This window comes from Chlorocebus sabaeus, chromosome 8 (assembly GCF_047675955.1).
Source record: "Chlorocebus sabaeus isolate Y175 chromosome 8, mChlSab1.0.hap1, whole genome shotgun sequence".
Lineage (NCBI taxonomy): Eukaryota > Metazoa > Chordata > Mammalia > Primates > Cercopithecidae > Chlorocebus > Chlorocebus sabaeus.
In genome coordinates, this window is record NC_132911.1 from 11824988 (window position 1) to 11843611 (window position 18624).

Below are 18624 nucleotides of genomic sequence, written 5' to 3' on the forward strand. Positions count from 1 at the left end.
TCCCAGGCCCCTGGGCAGCTGTGCTCTTCGGGTTTGCACAATACCTGCAAGCCAGCTCTGGATGCCTCCGCACCACCAGAGGGCTACAGCCGAGATGGCAAGAGCAGTCACCATAGCAACCCTTCCCATTGTGCTCGCCCTGGGCTGGGCCTGGGCCTGGGCTGGGCCTGGCGCTGAGAGCCATGCCTGCATCATTTCATCTGATCCTCACAATGGCCCTACGAGGAAGTACTATCCCTGCCCCTGTCATTCAGAGGAGAAAACATGCTTTGAGATAAATACCGTCCATCTTCATTATTTATGGATTCTGTGTTTGCAAAATCATCTATCCGCTCAAATTTATTTGTAATTCCAAAATCAATACTCAAAGCACTTTCCAGTGATTTCTGGATATGTGTAAGGCAAAGAAAAATGTGAGTCACCTGATGTTTTAGTTTGTTCTCACGCTGCTAATAAAGACATATCTGAGACTGGGTAATTTACAAAGGAAAGAGGTTTAATTGACTCACAGTTCAGCATGGCTGGGAAAACCTCAGGAAACTTACAATCATGGTGGAAGGGGAAGCAAACATGTCCTTCACATGGTGACAGCAAGGAGAGCCAAGCAAAAGGGGGAGAAGCAGCCAGGTGCGGTGGCTCATACCTGTAATCCCAGCACTTTGGGAGGCTGAGGTAAGTGGATCATGAGGTCAGGAGTTCAAGACCAGCTTGACCAACATGGTGAAACCCCATCTCTACTAAAAACTAACATATAAAAATTAGCCAGGTGTGGTGGCAGGCACCTGTAATCCCAGCTACTTGGGAAGCTGAGGCAGGAGAATCACATGAAACCAGGAGGAGGAGGTTGCAGTGAGCCAAGATGTGCCACTGCACTCCAGCCTGGGCAACAGAACAAGACTCCATCTCAAAAAAAAAAAAAAAGGTGGGGGGGGTAGCGGAGAAAGCACCTTATAAAGCCATTAGATCTCATGAGAACTCACTCACTATCATGAGAACAGCACCAGATTCCTCCCACCACATGTGGGGATTATGAGAACTACAATTCAAGATGAGATTCGTGTGGGGACATGGCCAAATTGTATCACCCAACGTGCATGTTTCCAGCTGAAGGGGAATGAGGCGACAGTCTCCCATCTTGTTTCAGCCCTCATCCTGGAAGCAAGGGTGATTTTTTGCAGTCTATTTAGTGTCTTGTTTTTCACATTTATGTGCTTTTTGTTTGTCAATGAAAAGAGTCCAACTCTGTAAAACATTTGAAGAGATTTATTCTGAGCCAAATATAAGTCACCTGTGGCCCATGACACAGCCCTCAGGAGATCCTGAGACTATGTGCCCAAAGTGGTCGGGCCACAACTTGGTTTTGTACATTTTAGGGAGACATAGGTATCAATCAATACATGTGTGATGTACATGGAAGTTGAGGGGGCCAGGGGAAGCTTCCAAGTCATAGGTGGATTCAAAGATTTTCTGATTGGCACTTGGTTGAGTTATTATCCTTAGAAAGGAATGTCTGGGTTATGAGAAGGGGTTATGGAGATCAAGGCTTCATCATACAGATGAAGCCTCCAGGTAGCAGGCTTCAGTGAGAACAAATTGTAAATATTTTTATCAGACTTGAAGAGTCTGCTCTATCAGTAATTCCAACAGGGAGGAGGGTAGCATGAGGCATGCCCAGCTCCCCCTTCCCATTATGGCCTGAACTCATTTTTTTAGATTAACTTTGGAATGCCCTTGGCTGAGAGGAAGGGTCCATTTCAGATCGTTGGAAGGCCTTAGAATTTTATTTTTGGGTTTACATGTTGTTGATTTTGCTGTTTAAAATGGCCGAAGCTGGATCATCTGAGGTCAGGAGTTCGAGACCAGCCTGGCCAACATGGTGAAACCCTGTCTCAACTAAAAATACAAAAAATTAGTCGAGTGTGGTGGCAGGCACCTGTACTCCCGGCTACTCAGGAGGCTGAGGCAGGAGAATCGCTTGAACCCGGGAAGCAGAGGTTGCGATGAGCCGAGATCACGCCACTGCACTCCAGCCTGGGTGACAGAGAGACTCCATCTCAAAATATATATATAAAATAAAATAAAATAAAATGGTCCCAGCATAGGGCTGAAGTGCTGTCTAGTGTTCCCAGCCACCACAAGGCGGGATGTGCCTCACGGATAAAAACATGTGTGTTAGATAAGCTTTGTTCAGGGATGAGCTCTAGTGCTGTTGCCTGTGAATTCATGTTAATGAATATTAACATGTTAATGTACATGTAACATGTTAATGTATTTTTAACATGTAATGTATATTAAACAAGGATCTCTAAACAGAAGCACACATGAAACAAGGTTGAACACTGGTGAGTTAATGAAAATATTGTGACCAGAAGTTCCCAGGAAACTTACCTTGTATTTCCCCTAAGCAATGGTTCTCTATTCACTAATTCAGTGTTTATGGCTTCTTCATAGACTATAACTTCTGCAAATAATGAAAATCCCCTGTAACTTGCCAACAGTTACAGAGCTAATACTTCAACCCAGGCCTTTTTTCACTGCAGAGCCTGTGCTTTTGACCTCTGGAACACTTCTACGTTGTATAGTCCGGAGCAAATAATTTAACCGCTGGAAGCCCCAGTTTCCTCCCCGTAATAGCATCTTCCTCCTTGGATTTAATGAGATTGAATGGGATGCTGCATGGAGCCCTCACCATCGGCACAGTCCTTGCACATGCAAGAGCCCGATCTGTATGTGTTAGGGGTGAGACAATAACAGTGATGTCCTTCCCACATCTCCATTGACAATACAGCTGCGTACATGCAAGACGCTTTCTTTGAGGACCCCCTCCATTGCCGCAAATTTCCTTTAGTTTAATAGCGCTCCAGAAGCCTGCCATTTAAAAACCAAGTGCAGGCCAGGCACCGTGGCTCACGCTTGTAATCCCAGCACTTTGGGAGGCCATGGCGGGAAGATCACTTGAGCCCAGGAGTTCAAGACAAGCCTGGGCAACATGGGATAACCTTGTCTGTACAAAAAATTCCAAAAATTAGTTGGACATGGTGGTGCACACCTCTAATCCCAGCTACTCAGGAGGCTGAGGCAGGAGAATTGCTTAAAACTGGGAGGTCAAAACTGCAGTGAGCTGTGATTGCACCACTGAACTCCCACCTGTCTCAAAAAGTAAAAAATAAATAAAAACTGAGTACTGTTGAGTAGGCCAGAATAAGAAAGAGCCTGAACAATGCCTTTTAGACATGTATTTCAAAATCGTTTTTGTTAGTGTAATAGGAAGCAATGTCTGGGGTAAATGTCTTTCCCTTTTATTACCATTCTGCTTTTATAATAGATTACTAAATTAATGTGTTACCCACCATTCCCCACAATTAGCTTTAAAAACGTCTCTTGGAGGCTGAGCTCTTGTATGCCAGGTTTCATGCTGAGAAGGTTTGTACAGCTGCAATATAAATAAATCTCCGTGAAAAGGTACTTGCAATAGAACTTCTAAAAGTATCGCCTGTAAGCACTGAGGCTCTTCAAAAACACTGCTTCATCATCATTCCAGCACTGCAGCCTGAAGGCAGGGTTATTTTGGGAGTGTTTGCAGGATAATATTTTATGGGTAGATGTGAGATTCCTTTCTTCTCACATCTGATCTTTGTTTTTCTACAAAGCCTGGGTGAGGTTGCATCATAATATTCATTTGAGAGAGGAGACTTCAGTCCCTTTCAGGGTAATGACAGGGAGATTGAGGCCTGACAGAGGGCCGTTATGGCTGGTTCAAGACTCTCTAGTTGAGTGGCAGCCAGATGTGGACTAGGATTGCTAGAGGTCCCCAGGCGGCTGGCACTGTCATTTGTGTAAGAAGTGATGGAGGAGGCGAGAAAGACACAGTTGTGTGGATCCCTAGCTGCCTTTCCCACAGAGGAGCTTGAGATCTTCCATCTTGTTTTTCCTACCTTCATCTCAGAGGGTGCCCTGGGGTTCCTCTGAGGGTTCCTTCTGGACCCCTCTTCCCTGGAGAACTTTCTGGTTTCTTTCAGCTGCTGTGACTCACCTTGGAGGAAAAGTGGTGAGAAGTGAGGCTGCTTTCTTATAAATGCTATTCGACTTGGTGAGAATTTGTCCACACTATGCACAAAGGGATGTTTCCCACCAATACCTCCCTACCTCACTATGTGTTGCTCAGCAGGGACCCCACTCACTGGGTCGCATGGTCATTTTATGTTTAACTTTTTAAGAAATTGACAAACTGCTCCAAAGGGTCTGCCCCATTTTACATTCCCACCAGCAATGTGTGAGGATTCCCATTTCTGCTCATCCTCATAGACGCTTGGAACTGTCTTTTATTAGAACTCATTCTAGTGGGCATGGACTGATATCTCATTGTGGTTTTGATTTGCAGTTCCCTGATGACTAATGATGTCCAACATCTTTTCACATGCTTGTGGCCATTTACAAATTTTTTTTGGTGAATTGCCTGTTCATATCTCTTGCCCATTTTTTATTATTTTTTCTCTATGCCATGATTCTGTATCCTTTTTTGTTTGTATTATTGAGTTGTAAGAGTGGTTTTTTTATATATAAATTCCGGAAACAAGTCCTTTATCAGATACATTTTGGCAGATATTTTCTCCCAGTCTGTTACTTGTCTTTCCACTTTCTTAATGGTGCCTTTTGAAGCACAAAACTTTAGAACTTTGAGGTTAAGTTTGTGATTTTTTTTCTTTTGTGAACGATGCTATTGGTGTGGTATTTAAGAAATATTTGCCCAACCCAAGGCCCCAAAATTTCTGTCCCATGTTTTCTTCTAGCGTGTGTATGGATTGCTCTTACCCTCAAGCATATGTGATAGGTTTATTGCACGTAGATACTCAAATGTTTCCACACTCTTTGTTGGGCAGAACCATGGGCCCCACTCTTGATTTCACTTCTCCTTCTCCCCACAGATCTGCAAAACCCCTGAGCCCAAAACAGTCTCCTACTGCAGCCCGTCCGTGCCCGTGCACTTTAACATCCAGCAGGACTGCGGCCACTTCGTCGCCTCGGTGCCCTCCAGCATGCTCACCTCCCCCGACGCGCCCAAGGACCCCGTGCCTGCCCTGCCCGCACACCCCCCTGCCCAGGAGCAGGACTGCGTGGTCGTCATCACCCGAGAGGTGCCGCATCAGACCGCCTCCGACTTCGTGCGGGATTCGGCGGCCAGCCACCAGGCGGAACCCGAGGCGTACGAGCGGCGCGTGTGCTTCCTGCTTCTGCAACTCTGCAACGGGCTGGAGCACCTGAAGGAGCACGGCATCATCCACCGGGACCTGTGCCTGGAGAACCTGCTGCTGGTGCACTGCACCCCCCAGGCCGCCCCCGGGCCCACCCCCGCCACCGCGGCGCCTCCCTGCTCCTCTGCCGCCCTGCCCGCTGGTGGCACTCTCAGCCCCGCAGCCGGCCCCGCCTCCCCAGAAGGGCCCCGGGAGAAGCAGTTGCCCAGACTCATCATCAGCAACTTTTTGAAGGCCAAGCAGAAGCCAGGCGGCACTCCAAACCTGCAGCAGAAGAAGAGCCAGGCCCGGCTGGCCCCCGAGATCGTGTCTGCCTCCCAGTACCGCAAGTTCGATGAGTTCCAGACAGGCATCCTCATCTACGAGCTGCTGCACCAGCCCAACCCGTTCGAGGTGCGCGCCCAGCTGCGGGAGCGGGACTACCGGCAGGAGGACCTGCCGCCGCTGCCTGCGCTGTCCCTCTACTCACCCGGTCTGCAGCAGCTGGCACATCTGCTGCTGGAGGCCGACCCCATCAAGCGTATCCGCATCGGCGAGGCCAAGCGTGTGTTGCAGTGCCTGCTGTGGGGGCCCCGGCGCGAGCTGGTGCAGCAGCCGGGCACCTCGGAGGAGGCGCTGTGCGGCACGCTGCACAACTGGATCGACATGAAGCGGGCCCTGATGATGATGAAGTTTGCGGAGAAGGCGGTGGATCGCAGGCGGGGCGTGGAGCTGGAGGACTGGCTTTGCTGCCAGTACCTGGCGTCCGCGGAGCCCGGGGCCCTTTTACAGTCACTGAAGCTCCTGCAGCTTTTGTGAGCCAAGCCCTAGCCTGCACTGTCGCTGCCCCTTCCCTGCCTAACCCTTTCCTGTCTTGCCTTGGAAGCGCCCATGTCTCCCTGGGAAATGGTACAGATGACTGGTATACCTGGATGTAAAATATATAAATATATATATAGAAAACACATATACCATATATAAATATGAAAGACTAAGGATGCTGTTGCCCGTCCACACTGGTCTCCTCTCTGCACCAAGTCCTCCCTGTTTTCTTCCATAATTATGTACATTTCTAGCTCCATGCAACGTCCTAAGGACAGTTCTGTGAACAGAATGCAGCCTGGACACTGGCCTCGACACCTTGTTTAGGATTTCTTCACCCTTTTGTCAAATTGTTATTTAAAGAAAAAAAAAAAAAAAAGAAGAAAACTCCATTAAAAATTTTTTTGGTTGAGTCATGAGCAAAGCCCTTTATCCTTAAGTGCCTGAGTGCATTAATATGCTTGGTGGGTAAAACAGACCTGTCTTTGGTTTTCGGCTTTTCAGGAGATAGAGCAGCAGTCTACAAAGGACCAGGCAAGTGGGTACCAATTATCTTCCCTGTTTCTCTTCCCACCTGGAAGCCTCCTGGAAAGACTCCAGACACAGTCGCTGTGATCCCAGTGGTTTGGAATTCAAACCCATTTCCAGTTTGCTAAAGCTGGTTGCCATTTGTATCATTCAGAGACGTGCCTGAAAACAGAGTCCACCCCAGATGGCTCAGATGAAAAGACCTTAAAGGGACCACTTAGCTAGGTGTGATCAGGGTTATGAGAACAAAGAGTGACAAGGACAAAAGCAAGAGCCAGAACAGCGGGACAGGGAAACATACAGGAGGTATTTGCACTGAGATCTCTACAGCCAGAGATGGAGTCTCTGTTTCCCATCTGTCATCTCCAACCTAATAGGATGCCAGACAGCAAGGGACCTTGGGTGGTGCAGTCTGAAGGATCAGCCTCCAGGGACAGGGAGGAGGTAGAGAACGCATGGGATGCCAGGTGGCAAATAGCCCACTGTTCCTACTGTACTGGATACTGGCAGGGCAAGAATAGAATTCAGGTGTTTCAACTCCCAGGCCAGTACTCCCTCTGCTGTTCAGGCCTCCTTCAAGTCTCCTTTTCTAAAACCTCATTTAACACATCTATTGGCACCTACTACTTACTATAGTTAATATTTGTTACTATGCCTTTAAAAACACACAAAGAAAATTAGGAGACATCAGATCTTTCCTCCTCAAAACTAGACACATGCACAAAAGTCAAAAATTACCTATTTGAAGAGAAATAGCCCCAAGACTCTTGTATTTCTACCTAATGGGTAATCTTCCAACTAGATAACTAATTAATTTCTAAAATCTTGTTAATAACTCTGGACAAATTAAAACAAATAGAAAGATCTGAATGGATGTTTTAGAAACCTGGGGATGCACTTAGCAGGAAGGATAGGAAACTCTCCCAGGTCCTCTTCTGCATATTAATTTCAATCCTTTTGTGAGTTCCACCTTCCAGCCCCTGACTACATGTAAACACATTCATATTTCCATGCACCGGTGGTGAAGACAGCACCTGGGGCACATTTGTAATTTCAATTGTTTCCTGAGTATTGAGGAAAGAACTGAACCAAAACCAGCTCCCAACCCATTTGCACAAGAGAAAGAGAGTCTGCAAACGTGGAAATCATATTTCTCCCTAGGACCTGTTTCAGGGGGCATTATTTGCCAGTTCTTTCTTTGTCCCTCATAAATTTCCAGGCAAACCTTCTGCCCTCAATTTGCTGTCTTTTACTTTTTTGTCCTTTTTCACTTCAAGTAAATAAACAATGGAGAGGGAGGAGCAAATATTCTGCCAGGGGAATGCAGTGCCACTAGAAAATAAGGCCTGGTGTGGTGGCTCACACCTGTAATCCCAGTACTTTGGGAGGCTAAGACAGGTGGATCACCTAAGGTCAGGAGCTCAAGACCAGCCTGGCCAACATGGAGAAACCCCTGTCTCTACTAAAAATGCAAAAATTAGCCAGGTGTGGTGGCACATGCCTGTAATCCCAGCTACTCGGGAGGATGAGGCAGGAGAATCGCTTGAACCCAGAAGGTGGAGGTTGCAGTGAGCCAAGATCATACCACTGCACTCCAGTCTGGGTGACAGAGTGAGAGGCTATCAAAAAAAAAAAAGAAAGAGGAAGGAAGGAAGGAAGGAAGGAAGGAAGGAAGGAAGGAAGGAAGGAAGGAAGGAAGGAGAGAGAGAGAGAAAGAGAAGGAAGAAGGAAGGCAGGAAGGAAGAAAGAAGGAAAGGAAAGGAAAGGAAAGGAAAGGAAGAAAGAAAGAAAGAAAGAAAGAAAGAAAGAAAGAAAGAAAGAAAGAAAGAAAGAAAGAAAGAAAGAAAGAAAGAAAGAAAGAAAGAAAGAAAGAAAGAAAGAAAGAAGGAAGGAAAGGAAAGAAAGGAAGAAAGGAAGAAAGGAAGAAAGGAAGAAAGATAGAAAGAAAGAAAGAAAGAAAGAAAGAAAGAAAGAAAGAAAGAAAGAAAGAAAGAAAGAAGGAAAAGAAAGGAAGGAAGGAAGGAAGGAAGGAAGGAAGGAAGGAAGGAAGGAAGGAAGGAAGGAAGGAAGGAAAAGAAAGAAAGAAAGTCTTAGGAGCCACATTTTTAATCCCTGAATTAATTGCGACTTTTTTTTATGCCACCCACTTGAGAAAAAAAAAACGAGGTTGTAAAAACAGTTTTAAGAACCAACGTGAACCGAAAAGTAAAGGATAAAGAAGAAACATTAGCAATAAATTCTGAATGAGAGGAATAAGAGCAATTAAATATGAAACTTACTTCTGAGCTGCCCACCAACCTAGAAAAAGAAAACTGGCTGCAGAATTCTTTTTTGTGTGCAATTTTAGGAAAGAGTTCATCAGGAGGAAGAAATTTTTGCCTAGTGCTTGGTTCTGAAGGAAATTTGTCAAGGATTCTTTGTTTGAAGACATTGAATAATGCCCCAATAGCAGTTTTAAAAAGAAAAAAAAAAAGCGTTTTTTGAAGATAGGTGTCATGAGCGATGCCAGGTTAAAAATAACGAGGTCCACACATGCTTGTGTCTTTCCACAATGTCAGGCTTTTGTTGATGCTAATTCAGTCACAAAAGCCAGGAGTTACATGGAATTCCCAAGGAGGCAATTCTCTTTAGTACCTCCTGTTCTCTTGGTAGTCAGAGCCGCAGGCACACAGGCTTGAGCCACTCCACAAGCCAGTCAATATGGCAAATCACACATAATAGTATGCTTAATCAATATACACATGTTACAGATTAAACATTCCACAATAAACAAAGTAGCATTGAACATCAAGGGGAGAAAGAGATAGGAGAAAGGGTTAAGGAACCAGTCCAGCGGAAGCAGGTCGGTCTTGCAAGGAAGAGTGTTTGAGGTGGCAGAAGCAGATGCTAAGTTCGTATCGTGAGTGACTGCAAGACAGCGTCAGTTAAGACAGCTGCGTTTTGAGCTGCTGAAAGTCTGACATTTTAAAGTCACAGAGTCCTCTGGTGAGAACTGATCGCGGACGAGTGTGCTTGTTTGTGTCTTTATCTGATTGGATGCAGTCTTTATCTTTTTATTAAACAAAACATCCTTGTTGGCAGAGTGCCCTGTGAAACATAAAATGGAGACTTATTCAAAGATGGAGTTAGTTATGTCAAGGGTACTCTATACAATAGGGCATTTTTTAATCTCTACCATTGGTGAAATTTAAATATGGAGTGTTAAAACCTAGTTTCCTCAAATTCTCTGGAAATGATTGCCACCCATTCCCCTCCATGGATTGGCCTTTTCCATAAACGATTAGTCATGTGACTATAAATACTAGGTTTAGCAAACAACTTCAGTCACACTAAATTCAGAGGTTCAATATAACTGGTTTTTTGTTACTTCAAAATACACCTAGGCTGCATGGCTTTATCTCACAGAAGGCTCTAGCATGAAATCCATTATGCCCAGAAACAATAGCTTGTTCTGCAGGACTGAGGTTCAGAAATAATCAGGGACTTTTGTACAAGGGCAGTTGCAGGGCATCTGGCAATTTAATACTCCTGTTATCAGTGAGTTCATCTCCCATTTTTCTTGGCTCTAAACCCAACTACTGGTATTTAAATCTCCAGTTTTTCTTTCTCCCACTCTGAGTGAAGTCGCCCCCATTATGCTTTCCACATATGTAATTTTTGTTGTTTGTAAGCCATTCTCATTTTCATGCCAAGATGTGGAATCATTTTTCTTCTAATTTTTTTAAATGTAGGCATTATAAAGCCTCATATCTAAATAGTTATATCCTTGCCAGAAGCCAGATAAGCGCTTTAGGGATTATTTATTTATCATAACATATGGCTCAGATCTGAAAAGACTGGTTCTGGGGAGCTGTAGTTACCACTTTATATAACACTTCATGGTTTCCAAGAGCTTAGGGCTGAAAAAACTCTTTTGTACATGTACGCATGTACACAAAATAATTATAAAGATTTTTTAAAGAGAAGACACATGTTACTTTAGTGAGTTCTAAATTTGCTCTTAAAATACAGTCAATAAATGAGGCAGCCCTTTTCTGCTCTGTTGAATATCTGAAAATCTTTGGAGATCTAAAGATTAGCTTACCAAATCTCACTAAAAGTAGTAGATTTGTAACATAAAACCAACTTGCCATTTTTAAGACAGGGTGATGTGAATGGAATTTATTTATTAGAAATCAAAGTTTAACCTAGCTGGTGTCATTGCTGAAAATTTAAAAAAAAAAAAATTAAAGGCAAGAATAAAATGGTTGGAACAAGTACCGTGGGATGATTGTCTTGACAAATTACCCTTTCTTTTTTCCAGTGCTGATTAATGCAGGCAATGGGGCAACCTCCCTATAAAAGACGTCCTTGGGGGAGGAATTGCACCCCGGGAAAGTGGTCAGGAGGTAGCCCGATGGATTCTAGGGTTTCAGAAAAAGACTCCAAATTCACTCAAAAGTGATATTGTTGGTTTAGGGGACTCTGGGGTTGGGCCAGAACATCTGTGACCAATCTGGATCTTTACCAGATCCAGGATACTCAGTCTTGTCTGATCTGGATCTTTTCTCCCAGAACTTGACTACATCCATGCCAAGCTTATGGAACTGGGGAAGGAAAGTCACGTTTACTCGAGATTTTTCTGCATGTCAACAGGCTGACTTTGTATTGGATTATCCCAGTGGGGTTTGAACATAGACATTGATCACATATTCTAAATGTTAGATTCGAATATTTCCAGCTCCTATACCAGAGGTGATTACAGCAATTCCCTAAAAATACTGCCCTAGACACCAGATGGGCTTCGATTGTTAAGATGTTTGTGCACTGTAATGAACTTCAAGCTTACTCTGCAGACTTCTGCTTTGCTACCGTATCAGGGCAGAGCAGACCTGGAGACAGGTTGAGAGAATTGAATGTGGAGGTCTAAGGAGAGAAGACAAGGCAGGAATTGAGAACACAAGATTCGGAGACAAACTACCTGCACTATTAGGTTCGTGCAAAAGTTACTGTGGCTTTTGCCATTACTTTTCAATTAATTTTAATGGCAAAAACAGCGATAGCTTTTGCACCAATTTAATACCATATGCATGGATTCAGCCCTGATGACTTCCCACCATCCTTAAAGGATAATCTTGCCTTCCTTCCTTTACTAGGATTACACAGACATTTTTATGTCTACTCTCTTCTCAAAGATTTCCCGGAATGAGGAAGCTATAACCATTTCCTCTTTTCTAGATTGTGTAGAGTTCAATTTCAGAACTTACAGCAGATTCCTTAAAAAAGTCAGAAAGACTTTAACAATTGAGGCTTTTATTTAAATCCTTTATTTACTGGCCATTCCCATCACCACGATGACATAAGCAAGTTCTGGTTTTCCTAAAAGAGAAACAGATTTTCTTTTTCCTACCCCTCAGCTTTGTTGGTTTTATTTATTTGAGTAGGCAAACCCTAACATGGCACTCAGAGATAAAACTCTCCAACAGGTATACTCTGGGCTGGGCACAGTGGCTCATGCCTGTAACAGCATTTTTGAAGGCCAAAGCTATAATCCCAACACTTTGGGTGGCCAAGAATTGCTTGAGGCCAGGAGTTGGAGACCAGCCTGGGGCAACATTGAGAGGCTCTGTCTCTACAAAAAAAATTAGCCAGGCATGGTGGCACAAACCTATAGTCCTAGCTACTCAGGAGGCTGAGGTGAGAGGATCACTGGATCCTGAATGATCAAAGCTGCAGTGATGCTACTGCACTCCAGCTTGGGCAACAGAGAGACAGACAGAGCCTGTCTCAAAAAAAAAAAAGAAAAAGAAAAAGAAAAAAAGGATACTCAGAGCAGGTATCAATCCTCCATGCTTTCTACTCCATGCCATTCTCCCTTCCTTTCCCCTGTGAGCAGCCATCCACCATGGTCATCGGACTCACCAATTTCTGCTTGATCCTTCCTGTGTTTGTGCACAGATGAGCAGATACAAGTGTATCCTTCTTTCTTACACAGAAGTTACCATGCCTGAGATGGGAGAGCAGTTTGCTTTCCTCACTTAGCAGTATGTCAAGAGGAATTTTCTTTCTTTCTTTCTTTCTTTTTTTTTTTTTTTTTTTGAGATGGAGTTTTACTCTTGTTGCCCAGGCTGGAGTGCAATGGTGCAATCTCGGTTCACCGCAACCTCCATCTCCAGGGTTCAAGCAATTGTCCTGCCTCAGCCTCCCCAGTAGCTGGGATTACAGGCATGTGCCACCACAACCAGCTTATTTTGTATTTTTAGCAGAAATGGGTTTCTCCATTTTGATCAGGCTGGTCTCGAACTCCCAACCTCAGCTAATCCGTCTGCCTCAGCCTCCCAAAGTGCTGGAATTACAGGTGTGAGCCATGGCACCTAGCTGGAACTTTCTTAAAGAGAAGAAGTGACTTGATTTCTCCCCCGAGTCAGAGAATTGACAGGTTTCATCACCTTTTACCCAGGTGTTAAAATATCATTTACACTGCTTGGAGAGCATTAATTCATCAACATTTTAATGATCCCTTATTTTTGGTCCTTGTTTATTGGTCTTAGGACAACTCATTTAATTTTCGTTGAGAGATACAGACTGTTTTTCTTCCCAGGTGGAAATCCTGAGGCTTGCTCTAAAATGCAGTTAGCATTCGCAGCAGAGCCCTGAGTTAATGATAAAATTCACCCTTAGGCCCTTACTAGTCCCTGGAGTGACTCTGCTAGTCTTTGCGTTTGCAACTCAACACTTCTTTGACAAGCTCTGTATTGGTCCCTTGCAGCAAACCCAACCTGGTGGCTATGGCCGGTTCTCCAAGGAAAAGGCTTCAGGATGAGCTTCCAGAGATAGTGTTTAAGGAAGAGCAAGGTTGTGCTACTCTGTGCCTTGGCTTTTCTGTGGCTCCAGTGTGGTCATTTCTTTCCATGACTTTAGAGAGCGGCAATGTAAGCAACAAGGACTCCACTCATTGAAATTGTTCATGGAACTTGGAGTCAGCTCTTGAACAATAAAAGCCTGATGCTGTTAGTCTTGGCTGAGTACAACATGAGTCATGTGCTGTTTCGAGTACCCATCTGAACACGGGTAGAAAGAAGGGGCTCCCTGGGTGACAGCCAGTGGAACAATCCCATGTGGAGATAGGGCTGGGGAAATGAGGTGGGGTGGGGGCTGCGATCCTAGCACAGGAAGCAGACAAGGGTGCAGATCAGCGTGCCTTCCCGGCCAGTGCCGACTGTGCCCTGCAGCCGGGATTGGCAGCCGCCTCCCAACTATGAGTCACACATTTGATCGCAGCCTTCATCCTGCAGACAGGCCTTGCTGGAGCCAGCTGCTGGGCCCTGCCTTATTACCCAGCAACGCTTTGTTTTATCTCTGAAAAGTCAACAGTTCATTGGAGAAAAAGTCAAAATGAAGAAAACCAAGGGCAACGTGAAATGGCAATGGCAGCCATGTATTCTTTTGGTAGGATAATCATTTCTTTTTTTTCTTCAGAGATAGAGCCTTGCTCCACTGCCCAGATGGAGTGCAATGATATGATCATAGCTCACTGCAGCCTCGACTTCCTGGGCTCAAGTGATCGTCCGACTTCAGCCTCCCAAGTAGCTGGGGCTACAGGTTCATGCCACCATACCAGACTAATTTTTTGTAGAGCTGGGGGGTCTCACTATGTTGCCCAGGCTGGTCTCGAACTCCTGGTTTCAAGTCATCCTCCCATCTCCATCTCCCAAAGTGCTGGGATTGGAGGTGTGAGCATCCAGCCCAAGATAACCATTTCTAAATAACACCTGTCACAGGTGCTCCCATAAAATGGCTTTTCACTGGGGCACAGGCTTCTGGTAGCAGTTTGATGGAGGGTTGGAATCATGACCTTCAGTAGGACAGGCCCAGTGAGGTCTGGAATGTTTCCTTTGTGGTAACTCTAAGGTTATCTGTAAGGGAAAGAAATAATGCAGGAGACAGACAGTGAATATTCCTGCAGTGATGTTAAGAGCATAATACAAGCCCTGATAATGGCCACAGCTTGGCTCTGCGTGGTATCTGTGTTTCTGTAAATGGACACTACTCAGTTTAGCAAACAGAGACTGGCATTACATCCGGGTCCTCTGTCTCATTTTCATTCACAGATCCTTGTGGTCGGAACACTGAGAAAGGAATTCATTAATGCCACTGACCTGTCATTCAAAGACTCCCTGGGCTGCTTGAACAGAAGATTTTAGTTTGGTGTCTGATGACAATGTTGGAAAACTATGAATGACAGAATAAGAGTGTCTTTGTTTACCTGACTTCTCTGCTCCAAGATTCAAACTCTTGTTGTTTGAAATATTATTTTACCTTCTTAAAACATTCCTCTGATATATGGAGAAATCTAAACAGATAATCTCTATTTTAAGAGAAATTAAGGTGTAGAAAAGTGAATTGATAAGTGAAGTGTAAATTCAGGACTAGAGTCTAGGCTGTATGCCTTCCATTCTCTACTAAGTACACTGTAACTCCATGTGTATACCCCAGTGTTTACTGGGTACCCATCAGCATCTTGCCTGCCCTCCAATTTTTTTTTTTTTTTTTTTTTTTTTTTTGAGATGGAGTCTCACTCTGCCACCCAGGCTGGAGTGCAGTGTCATCATCTTGACTTGCTGCAACCTCCACCTCCTGGCTTCAAGCAATTCTCCTGCTTCAGCCTCCCAAGTAGCTGGAATTATAGGTGCCCACCACCACGGCCGGTTAATTTTGTATGTTTAGTAGAGATGGGGTTTTGCCATGTTGGCCAGGCTGGTCTCGAACTCCTGACCTTAGGTGATCCGCCCACCTTGGCTTCCCAAAGTGCTGAGATTACAGGCATGACTCATCACACCCAGCCAGTCCTTCAATGTTTGACTCAAGCCACACCTAACTCAAGAATATAGAGAGTAGAAGGATGGTTACCAGAGGCTGGGAAGGGTCACAGGGGGCTTAATGCAGTGGGGAGGTGAAGATGGTTAAAGGGGACAAAAAAAAAAGTCAGAAAGAATAAAATCTACTATTTGATAGTACAACAGGTGACTATAGTCAATAATAACTTAATTGTACATTTTTAAATAGGGAGTGTCACTGGATTGTTTGTAACTTTAAGGATAAATGCTTGAGGGGATGGATACCTCATTTTCTATGATGTGCTTATGCTTATTTCACATTGCACATAATATTTATCTCATGTACTCTATAAATATATACACTTATGTGGTCCCCAAAATTAAAAATAATAAAAAAGAATAACTACTAAAAATAAAAATAAAAAAGTCCTCCCCTGCTTAAGAAAGCTAGTGTCCCTTTCTCCTCTGCCATCGTCCACTACTGCATCCCTCCGAACCTGGGAGGCAGGCGGATTTTTAAACATCTGAACGTAAGTATATTCTTTCTCACTGAGTAGACTGTAGGACGATCGAGAGCAGTGACAATGTCCTACACCGCTTGCTTCCTCATTCCCTAGTCTCCTGCATTGTATGCAGTAGGTGCTTAATAAGTGTGTTGAGGACATTTATGATGATGCCTGGTTTTTAGTTAATGACTGTGTCAACCGCTTAAGAAGAACGATGTTCCACAAATGATACAGAGCTTTACAGTTGGCAAAACGCTTTCATGTTCCTTATCGCCCAACAACCCTCGAAAGTCATACAACATCCTCACCTGTACAGCATGACGAGGAGCTTCTGAGAGACAAAGCATCTTGCCAGAGAGTCCTTATGACTGGCTAGCAACAGGACTCAGATTGCAACCAAGGTCTTCTGTATTCAAACCCAATGTTCTGTCCACCCCAGCACAGCCTCACCTCTGTTTCTGATGAATGGTGCCCTGGTCATCACCCCAGGATCCACACAGCCTCTGTCTTTTGCACTAAAGCTGGTATTTAGTTTTCCTATATTGAGTGGCTTCCACTGCAAGAGTGACTATGTAGTGAGTGCTCTACTGGTGACATTAAAACTTAGGTTCACGGAGACATTTTCTATTTTCTTGGGCATGTCATCCAAACACTATCTACCTTTCTGCAATATGTAGCAATGAGGTGTGTCACAGATGCACATAAACTTTGTTAAAACCATTTTCAGTTGCAATACCTTAAAGGCAGTCCCAGGGTGATGAAGCCCTTCCAGTATCCTGGAGGGAGAATATGGATGATCTGCTCCATCCAAGCCTGGACTATGCCAAGCTGCCCCACTGCTTAGAGGTCTTGTGGGGCTAGTCAGGTGGGCATGTGGGGGATTCCGAGGTGCTTACCCAGTTTAGCCCCTGCCAGGCCCTGCCGCAATCTCTGCTTCTGCCCACCTGCTGCACCCCCAATCCTCCCAGGCAGCAAACCTGCAGGCAGGTGGCTGTGCCTCCACAGTCACCTTCCCAAGTGACCCCCACCTCAGGCTTGTCAGTATGGTGTCCAATTTCTAGCAGGACATGTGGACAAAAGGCATAGTACCATTCCGCTGCTGGACTGCTACAAAACATCACATTCCATTTTCTACACTAAACTACCAGGACAGAAAGGGAGCGAGTCCTCAAACCTCCCAAGCTGCTTATTTTTCCATCTGTATTAAAAGATTTTTCTCCTTAAAACTGAGGCTGGGCCGAGTGCAGTGGCTCACACCTGTAATCCCAGCACTTTGGGAGGCCGAGGTGGACAGATCACCTGAGTCAGGAGTTGGAGACCAGCCTGGCCAACATGGCGAAAACCCATCTCTACTAAAAATACAAAAATGAGCCAGGCATGGTGGCATGTGCCCATAGCCCCAGCTACTCAAGAGACTGAGGCAGGGCAATTGCTTGAACCCAGGAGGCAGAGGTTGCAGTGAGCTGAGATTGCACCATTGCACACTAGCCTGGGCAACAGAGTGAGACTCCATCTCAAAAAAAACAAAAACTGAGGCTGGGAAACGCCAGCCTGGTGAGCCACCTCAAATTTATGCTGAGGCTGTCCCTACACTACTAGGAACGGAACCTCTTACAGGGGTCTCAGGTTAGCAAGATTTGGTGCTGAAAGGCATTGATATGGTTAGGCTTTGTGTCCCCCCACAAATCTCATCTTGACTTGTAATCTCCAAGTGTTGAGGGAGAGACCTGGTGGGAGGAGATTGGATCATGGGGGCGGTTCCCCCCGTATTGTTCTCATGATAGTGAGTGAATGCCCATGAGATCTGACGGTTTTACAAGCATCGGGCATTTCCCCTGCTTACACTTCTCTCTCCTGCCGCCACGTGAGGAAGGTCCTTACTTCCCCTTCGCCTTCCGCCATGATTGTAAGTTTCCTGAGGCTTCCCCAGCCATGTGGAACTGTGAGTCAATTAAATGTCTTTCCATTATCAATTATCCAGTTTCAAGAAGTATCTTTACAGCAGTGCGAACATGAACTAACACAGGCATGCTAGACACACACAGATAACTTAAAAATTTGTCAGTGATTCTTAGGGAATAGTGACACAAGTCCATGGGCAAAATATTCCATGTATGTAGGGTTAAACGCTCTCCAGGTTTCCCCAAATTTGGATCGGCTTTAAAAGACACACTTCTATTTCTTGGCCACGGATCATGGATGCCTTCTTTTTGAGATGTTTCCTAATGTTATGTTTTTATAGCAGGAATTCGGCTTTCCAAAATAATTCCTGAGAACTTATGGAACCTACTCCAGTATTCCTGACAGCTACAGTTGGCAGGGCCCAGACCTTGATCTAGTTTCTTTCTTAATTCTGGTCGGAAGGGTCTATCAGAGTGAACTAAACCCTGGGCTGATTATTTCATCAGCTCCAATAAAGGCATGTCTGAGTTCTGCCAGGAAGAATCTGGTTTCTGAAGCAACTTTCCTGTTAAAGTGCCAGGGTAATCTCTTCTGCCCAGACTCATGAAGCTTGCATTGCAGGAAGTAAAAACATGATAGCACAGCATCTTGGCAGAGAAGCTTTTCCCTGTCTCCTCAGCCTCCAAACAAATAGCTCTCTGGGGGAGTGATGTCTACATCAAAAGCTACTTGTCGTTCAGTGGGGCTCCCAGATGGAGAACTGTTTATTTTGGCTGTGACTGACAATATTTTCTATGTCCAGAACTGGGGGCTGCCTGC

The 18624-nt window shown here is 44.9% G+C and overlaps 1 protein-coding gene across 1 annotated transcript in view; it reads left to right on the plus strand.

Moving 5' to 3' along the window:
• PRAG1 (PEAK1 related, kinase-activating pseudokinase 1) overlaps nucleotides 1-13586 on the plus strand; it is a 74269-nt gene extending 60683 nt beyond the window's left edge. Inside the window, exon 6 of the mRNA XM_037983794.2 lies at nucleotides 4926-13586. Coding sequence (XP_037839722.2) covers nucleotides 4926-6050 — 1125 coding nt within the window. The 3' untranslated portion in view covers nucleotides 6051-13586. The remainder of the gene's footprint in view (nucleotides 1-4925) is intronic.
• Nucleotides 13587-18624: the final 5038 nt, after the last annotated feature.